The sequence below is a fragment of the Elephantulus edwardii genome, unplaced genomic scaffold (genome assembly GCF_000299155.1).
Source record: "Elephantulus edwardii isolate Elephantulus edwardi_28Jun2011 unplaced genomic scaffold, EleEdw1.0 scaffold00080, whole genome shotgun sequence".
Classification (NCBI taxonomy): domain Eukaryota; kingdom Metazoa; phylum Chordata; class Mammalia; order Macroscelidea; family Macroscelididae; genus Elephantulus; species Elephantulus edwardii.
Window position 1 is genome coordinate 1,815,750 of NW_006399830.1, and position 8,212 is coordinate 1,823,961.

Sequence of the window (8,212 nt, forward strand, 5' to 3'; positions counted from 1 at the left end):
CCTATGTGGACTGTAGGGGCCTATGTGGACTGTAGGAGCCTATGTGGACTGTAGGGGACCTATGTGGACTGTAGGGGCCTATGTGGACTGTAGGGGGTCCTATGTGGACTGTAGGGGGTCCTATGTGGACTATAGGGGCCTATGTGGACTATAGGGACCTATGTGGACTGTAGGAGGTCCTATGTGGACTGTAGGGTCCTATGTGGACGGTAGAGGGGCCCTATGTGGACTGCAGTGGGTTCTTTGTGGACTGCAGTGGGTTCTTTGTTGACTGTAGGGGCCCTCTGTAAGCTGTAGAGGTCACGTGGGCGGCTGGACTGCAGGGAACCACGTGGCTCAGCCCCTCCCTCCTGCTTCCAGCTCCATCATACCTCTTCTTGGCCCCACTCACCCTCACTGAGCACTGAGTACTCCTCCACCATCCTGGTCACGAAGGTGTCCGGGTCTACGCAGAAATCACTGGAGCCCTGAGGGCAGGTGAGGAAGATGGGGTAACCCAAATTGTCTCTGTGGGACACCATCCTCATGTCCCTCAGGTCTTAGAAAACCTACATCCCAGGGCGCTGCTGCTGCTTAGGGAAGGGGGCCTGGCTTGCTGGGTGTTCCTGCCCCTCAGTTCTGCTGTGGCCCCAGGAAAAATGGGGGGGGGAGCGCTGAGGGGTGGGGCAGCCCTCCCTCACAGCAGGCACTCACCACAGACACAGCCAGCTCCAAGCCCAGCGAGGCCCAGCTGAGGACAAGGGCCAGCACCCCCAGTAGGCAGACCCTTGGAGCAGAGAGAGTGGTCAGGGGTCAGCACCCCAGGCTGGAGACAGATCAGCTGGGGCCCAAGGCACATCTGGGGTCTGGCCTTGGCACAGCATAAGCTGCTGACCCTCACATCTGACCCCATATCCCCTAGCTCCACTGGCCAAATCCTACGTCAGGAGACAGCTGACCACCCAGCTGTGTTCCCCAGAGTGGGCCTTACCTGGTCCCTCCACCAATACCTGTTTGGTCAGGCACTGCTTCTCTGGTCACTCTGTACCCGACACCCCTCTTCTAATGCAGCACACTATGGCCACACACCCTTGTCCTGTGTCTTCCCATTACCCCACCTCCCACTCTCCCAGGGAGGCTCCTACCCTGTGCTTCCTGTTCATCTCATCTGCTCTCTTGAAGCGACCAGCCTACCCCGTCTCAGCCCACGGAACACTGGACATAGAGGTTCAAGCGTGCAGGGAGGCACACTGCCCACGCCTCCCTCTAACCCTGTGCCCTGAGAGAGGGGTAAGTTTGAGGGCGGGTTGGGCCTTGAGAGCACCACTGGCCACAGGGCAGTGCCTCGTCCCCTAGGACCCCTACTCAGGGCGGATCACCGTCGGCCCTGTGACGGCTCGCCCCTCAGGGAGCAGCCGCCTGACTCACCCAACCAGCGTGCCCTTGGAGCTGCGGATAAGCCCCACCAGCACCAAGAGGCAGATGATGACGTCCAGCAGCAGCAGGCCCAGGTAGCCCAGCCACCTGCAGCAACAGGGGGTGAGGCGGGGCCTGAGCAGGGAGGCTGGGAGGCGTGCAATCACGGGTGTGGGCGGGTTCAGAGGTGTGGGCGGGGGCGGGGCCTCCCTCAGGAAGTGAGTGGGGTGGGACAGGGCCAGAGCCAGGAGGGGCATCAGACACCCACTCTGGGATTGAAGGGAGAGGCGGAAGTTGGTCTGTTCTTTAAAAAGACATCTGAAGGTGGGACCACCCCTCCCTTTACCCTGGTCCCTTCAAACCCACAAGCCCTCGGCCTCTACTTGCTGGGCAGCAGCAGCCTACACCCAGGTGAGCGGAAAACCGGGGCTGGGGCAGTGACGCCGCCCACCTGTACCAGTCGTAGAGGTCCACGAGCTCAGCCAGCCCCTCCAGCGACACAGCCGGGTTCCTCCAGAAGGGAATGGCAGCCGTGTAGGTCAGCAGGGTCCCAAGCAGGCCCTGGAGCCGCTGCACAGACCGCAGGGGCTCCGGCCGCCCTGCCAGCTGCAGCTCCAGGCTCTGCAGGCTGGGTTCAGCCGTGCGGTTCAGGGCCGCTGCGGTGTCCCACACCTGGGAGGGTGCAGGGTGAGGGGCGCCATCCACAAGAAGGGCAGGGGAGGGTGCACACCACCCTCAGGGGAGCCCCCACCTCCTAGGAGCAAACCACCCAGTCTCTGGCCATCCCGGAACACACTCACCCGGTCCTGGACCCCAGTCACCGTGCGGTTGGCATGGCGGAGTGAATAGGTGGCCCGGTGGATGCCATCGCTGGTCTCCCCGTTACCATAGAACCCCACAGCGATGCCCGCACTGGCAATGGAGGGCGAGGGCAAGTGAGGGCCCACACCTGCCTCACCTGCCTGCTTGGTTACTTTAAGGCCATGGTGGAGGTGCGGAGCCTCCACAGACCCTGGGGAGGCCCCAGGTTGATTAGTTAAGACTGTGCTTAGGCACTGCACGCTCTCCCTAGCTCGATCTTGGGGTTGCCTGAGCCAGCCTGGCAGACACAGGGGGCAGGGGGGTTCTGGAGAGCAGCACACGAAGTCCAGGAATCACCCCACTGGCTGCGGGGTCCCACTCCCTTCACCCCACCCACTATATAACGCCCCAATCTGTCTGTCTTGCCCCATCAATGCCTCCACCCCTCCCTGGCACCACCCACGGTTCCCCACCCACCTGACATGACACTCCATCACTGGCCTGGCCCGGCCCCACTCACCTGCACGCCCCCGAGGCCCCGCCCCACTCACCTGCACGCCCCCGAGGCCCCGCCCCGCTCACCCGCACGCCCCGAGGCCCCGCCCCGCTCACCTGCACGCCCCCGAGGCCCCGCCCCACTCACCTGCACACCAGTGTGGCGATGATGACGCACCAGGCCGTGCAGCAGCAGTCAGCTTCCAGGTGCTCGTCACTTTTTCGCCGCCTGCAGCACAGCCAGAAGGAGTAGAAGAGCAGGAAGAGGAGGTCCAGGGCCAGGCAGGCCAGCGCGGCCGCCCCCAGCAGCAGCAGCGCCTGCGGGCCCAAGCACAGTGAGCAGTGGCCGGGCTCCTAGGGCACCCGTACTCCGCTGTCCCAGCAGGTCCCCAACTGCCCTGGCAGGGAGCTCGCTGCGACCTCCAGGGCTGGCTCTGCCACACCAGAAGCCTGATGTCAGGGCCTGGGGACTGTGCGGCCCCTAGGAAGACAGAGAGGAGACTGGCCAGTGAATTCACTGCTGTCACCCCCCAGGGACCCGAGCCTGACAGGCCACGCAGACAAGAACAGCCCTTGAATCCCAGCCCGTTTCTCATCTGTGAAAATGAGGCAAGCCAAACCCCTTCATAGGGGGCCTCGGTTCCCAGCAGCCCTTGCAGCAGGACCCAGGCAGGTGCAGGGGAAGAGGGGAGGGGCAGGAGCAGAGCAGCATGGGGGCCAATGAAGTGCTGCAGGCACTTCAGCATAGCTGAGAACAGGTGGGAGCCATGGGGGCGTCCGCCTAGCACTCTCTTGTGGATAAGAGAAAAGGGGGGTTCACTGCTGCAGGAGTGTGACCAGGTGTGCATTCACACTGGGGGCACTGTTCCCAGCTCCAGTGGACACCGCACTCCTGCCCTTGTCTTGCCTGGGTACTGGGAGGAGCTGTCCTCAGGACTTGGGGATCATGGTGGAATCCTATAGGGGTGGTGCACTTGGCCTACACAACACATCTAGGTCAGGCCTGCCCCTCTATGCCTCAGGACACAGGAGACCAGAAAGGAGGCAGCCTGAGTAACCCCTCCTGCGAAGTAGTGTCCCCCTGGACCATCTGTTCCCCACAGGGCACCCCTTCAGGAGGGTGCCGCACACTTCCTGGCACCTTCCCCCCGCTCTCAGCCTCAGAGGCAGGCAGGTGGGGGGAGACTCACCCCTCAATCTCATAGCCCTAGGTTTCATACCACCCTTCCCATTATGCAGCCATGCCATGATCTTGGCCCTGTCCTGCTGGCCTCTTCTCGTGCCTGCAGGGACCACCAGGTCAGGGGCCATCAATCCCAGTGGGCATTGAGGCTGACAGGCCCCTAGGTGCCCCTCTTCTGGCCCCAAACCCTTTTTCCCACGCCTGAGTCCCAGTAGTCCTGGCTCTGAGCCTGGAGCCCAGCACCGCCCCCACCCCAGCTCAGCCTCCTCCTCCCCGCGGGATAGGAGCCAGCCTCCACGGTAGCCAGGAACCCAGAGGGCCATCTCCCAGGAAATGGTTGCCAGGCAGCGGGAGGAGGGCCCTCCTGACCCTCCCAGGGGTCCTCTCCCGCTCCACCCATCAGCACCAATGGGGTCTATCTTCGGCCAGCATGGGCAGTGGGAGCCTGGCGGTGTGGGCATGTGGGGTACTGAGGTGCTGTGTGGAGCCTGGGGCTCTACTCCCCTGCAGGGCAGCAGCACAGGGCCCCCAGAGCTCCACCTCCCCACTGCTTCAGCCCCCTAAAATGCTCCTCTGCACTCACAGGAGGGCCCTGATGTGGGACCCCTGAGGCCCTGGCCCCAGCTGGGGTAGACAGCCCCAGGGTGCTCAGCCAAGGGACGGTCACCCAGGGGATCAAGCCAGGACCCTCAGGGTGTCTCATGGTGGGACTCAGGGTCAAGGCTAGATCAAAGCCGGACTCACCCTGAGTGCTGTCCCTGAACCGACAAGCTCAACTCAGGCCCACACAGAGTGGGTGTCACCTAAATCCATCCCAACTCACAGAGACCTCACGGGATAGAGAACGGCACCAGTTTCCAAGGCTATGAAATATTTCTCGCTCGCTAATAAATATTTTTTACTTATTTGAATGAAAGTTTACAAAGCAAATTGGTTCCCCATTCCGTAACTCAGATTCTTTTCTAAAACATGAATTACAACACCCACCTTGGAACCGCACTCTTCCCTCTCCACCCTGTGATGCTCATTTCCACTAATCCTTTCCTGTCTCCTGAGTCTTATTCTTGGGCAAATGCTGCCTTTTGACTTTCTAAGTGTGGGCAAAGCAGACTGCCTCATCTTCGTCCAGTGGATTGGCTCGTCTTTCACCTTTCATTCAGCAGCTAACACCTATCCGCGGATCAAAACAGTAGACTGTAAAAACTCCACAAAAACCCATGGCTGTTGACTTGACTCTGACTGGCAATGACCTTGTGGGACAGAGGTGAACAGTCCATAGAGTTTCCAAGGCTGTAAACCTCCACGGAAGCCGACTGCCCTCTCTCTCCCGCTGGGCAGCCGCACACACGTAGGGTCATGCATACACAGGTACACGGGCAGCGGCAGGAGCCGCCAGATGGGAGCCGGTGGCCAGGGCCTCCCTGACAGTGTGCTGTGGGTAAGAGCTGGAAACAGAAGCACGATGGTGACTGGTACTCCAGGGGTGGCATCCACATTGTCCCCACCTCCCCAGGGAAAAGGACTCCCAGCCCAGCTCAGGCGGGGGAGGACCTGGCTTAGGAGCTCAGGACACCCAAGAACGGGAACCACTGGAGCCTCTGGGAGTGGCTGAGAGGTACACAAGGCCCCTGGTCTGCCTCCCACTGCCCTGCCCATCTAGGCAGCTCCCCATGGCTGAGGAGAAGCACACCCCACCTGTGTGCTGGGTCCTTCTGTACTTTTCTCTCAGGACACCTACTGAGGACCACCCCACCTCCCCTAGCCTGGTTTCCAAGTCAAGGCTTCTGTGCACCGCCCTGGTCACCTTTTAACTTGGGGTAAGCTCCAAGTTCTGGGCAGAGGGAAGCGGCCCCAGAACAAAGGTGACACATGTGCCCATTCTGCAGATGAGTATACTGAGGCTCAGAGAGGCAAGGGTTACCCTGAAGAAGCCCCAGTTCCAGTGATGTGACAAAGAGCCTGCTTGTCAGAAGGGGCCAGGCCAGGCTGAGGGACTCCATGTCCTCTGCCCAGGGTACCAAGAAAGCTAGGCCTGGCCAGTATTATTCTGCCCCCTGTCCTGGCTCTGCTCCCAGAGCGGTCTGACTATCTCTTCCTGGACTCATTCAGAAGCAGCATGGGAACTGTCTGATCAGCAGCTGGCACTGACCAAATGGAATTTTCCATCTGTGGTCGAGCTGATGTCAGCGCCTGGTCAGGGGCCACAGCATGGCCATGGGCCCTGGGGCCCCAGGATGTTACCCTTTATGGGCCCAGCCAGCAGCCCTTTCCACTCTGTAGCCCCCACTCTCCCTGGGAGAGACTCCCCCAGGGGCCTGAGACCCCATAGCCTCTTTCCATGAGCTCATGGAGCTTAGAGCCCAAGCCTCACTGCCCACAGGACACCCAGGCCAGCACGGTGACCCAAGCCCACCCAGGCTGCCCCCTCACTCTCTCCCCACCCAGGTGGGGTGGAAGTGGGGGTGGGGCAAGGCATATAGAACCAAAAGGAGTCGCCTTTGGCAACTGGGTGAAGGGGTCCCTGAGGCTAACGTGGGGGCAGGTACACTGCTGGGGTGTGGTCTCCCCTGAGGTCTTGTAAAGCCCCACCCACTTTGTTGGTGACTGACGGGGTGCTTTACACAGCAGCCCCCACACCTCTGGGGTCACATCCAGTTTCTCTTCTGCCGCTGAGGCCCCAGCAGAATGGCTTGTGGGCGAGGTAGGGGAGTTAGGGGAATTCCAGCCCTGCCCCCTACAAGTCTTGCTGAATCAGCCCCAAACCCCCGCCCACTTCCTTCCTATCTACAGAGGCTGGCTGGACCACTGGCCTCAGTTCCTGCTTTGGTGAGGTACCTCCAGAAACCTCATCAGAAAAAAGTAGCACCATCTCCATCCATGCCTGGCACACCCGAGGAAGGAGAGTCAGGAATTGGTGGAGGAATACGTGTTCCCTCCCCTTCCCTAACACGAGTCCAGAACTGGACAGTGCCCAGATGTCATGACTGAGCACTTAGAACAAAGGCCTGATAATCCTGATCAAAAGGGGTGAAATGTGAAACAAAAAAATTCAAATTCTCTTGGAATGCAGACTTTCTAGAGCCATGGAGGCTTGGTGAACCCCGAACCTACAGTCCTGAAGAAATTATATCTTGAACCAAAATTATCACCTGAAGTCATCTTTGAGCAAAACTGTATTTTAGCCTAAGAAAGAATGTTTGCATTCAGTAGGCGTTGTTTTGCAGGGGCTATGATGTCAGCTCTGACTCATAGTGACCCCTGGACCGCAGAGCTGACCCTCTGCCCTGGCCTGTGACATCTCCGCAGCCTCTGTTGCAGTCCGTGTCACATCTTAAGGATCTTCCTCTTTTCCTGACTCCCCGCCTTCCCAGCATGATGTCTCTTCCCAAGGACGGGGGCCCCCCTAAATGAAGTATGTGAAATGAAGTTTTACTGTCCTGGCCTCTGAGAAGCACCCTGGAGACTCTTCTATCATCAAATCCTCCATCAGATCACTTCTAAAGAGTTACCCACATGTGATCAAATTGACAACAGCAACTAGAAGGGGCCGAGAGGCTTGAGGAGGGGCAGAGAGTTCTCGTGAAAGATGGCAAGTCCATTTGCGGGAGGTTACTGATTACCGTACGAGGTGGCATAACCTGGAGTCACTGATGTCACTCAGTCGTACATGTGGACACTGAAGGGGGTATGTTTTGTGCATATTTTCATTGGAAAAAAGAAAAAAATTGAACAAAACAAACAGGATCCACTTATTTGGCAGAAGAGCTGGGGGCTGAGGAGTCAAACAGAGCTACAAAGGGTCTCGTCCCATCTCAGAACCTGACCACGAGCCCTTGGCCAGAACCTTTCACAGTATGTCCACAGTGAAGTGATGCAGCCTTTCTGTCACCTCCAGCCCCAGAATCCTGGCTGGTCCTGTGGGACCAGGTCAGCTTTCAGGGTCAGAGGACCTCAGAATGACAAGCAGCCCAACTGAAAAACGGGCAAAGGCCTCGAACCCACACTGCTCCACTACAGAGGATCTACAACGGCCAATAAGCATACAAGAGGGCGGTCAGCAACATTACTCATCAGTCACCACAGTGAGGCACCACCCACCCACCCAGATGGCTATCATCAGGAAACACTACCAGACCAACCACCGTCCAAATTCCACCAGGAACAGCTATCAGAAAACCCAAGAACACCAGAGCTGGGGAGGATGTGGAGGGAGCACCCACGCATGGCTGGGGAGGACGTGGAGGAAGCACACACGCATGGCTGGGGAGGACGTGAAGGGAGCACTCACGCATGGCTGGGGAGGATGTGAAGGGAGCACCCACGCATGGCTGGGGAGGA

The 8,212-nt window shown here is 59.3% G+C and overlaps 1 protein-coding gene across 1 annotated transcript in view; it reads right to left on the reverse strand.

Annotated features, from left to right (window-relative positions):
• The window catches only part of TTYH3 (tweety family member 3), a 31,944-nt gene that overhangs the window by 17,292 nt on the left and 6,440 nt on the right, over positions 1 to 8,212 (reverse strand). Inside the window, exons 2-7 of the mRNA XM_006889739.1 lie at positions 2,840 to 3,009; positions 2,196 to 2,307; positions 1,847 to 2,067; positions 1,408 to 1,503; positions 694 to 766; positions 392 to 467 (exon numbers count right to left, since the gene is read on the reverse strand). Coding sequence (XP_006889801.1) covers positions 392 to 467; positions 694 to 766; positions 1,408 to 1,503; positions 1,847 to 2,067; positions 2,196 to 2,307; positions 2,840 to 3,009 — 748 coding nt within the window. The remainder of the gene's footprint in view (positions 1 to 391; positions 468 to 693; positions 767 to 1,407; positions 1,504 to 1,846; positions 2,068 to 2,195; positions 2,308 to 2,839; positions 3,010 to 8,212) is intronic.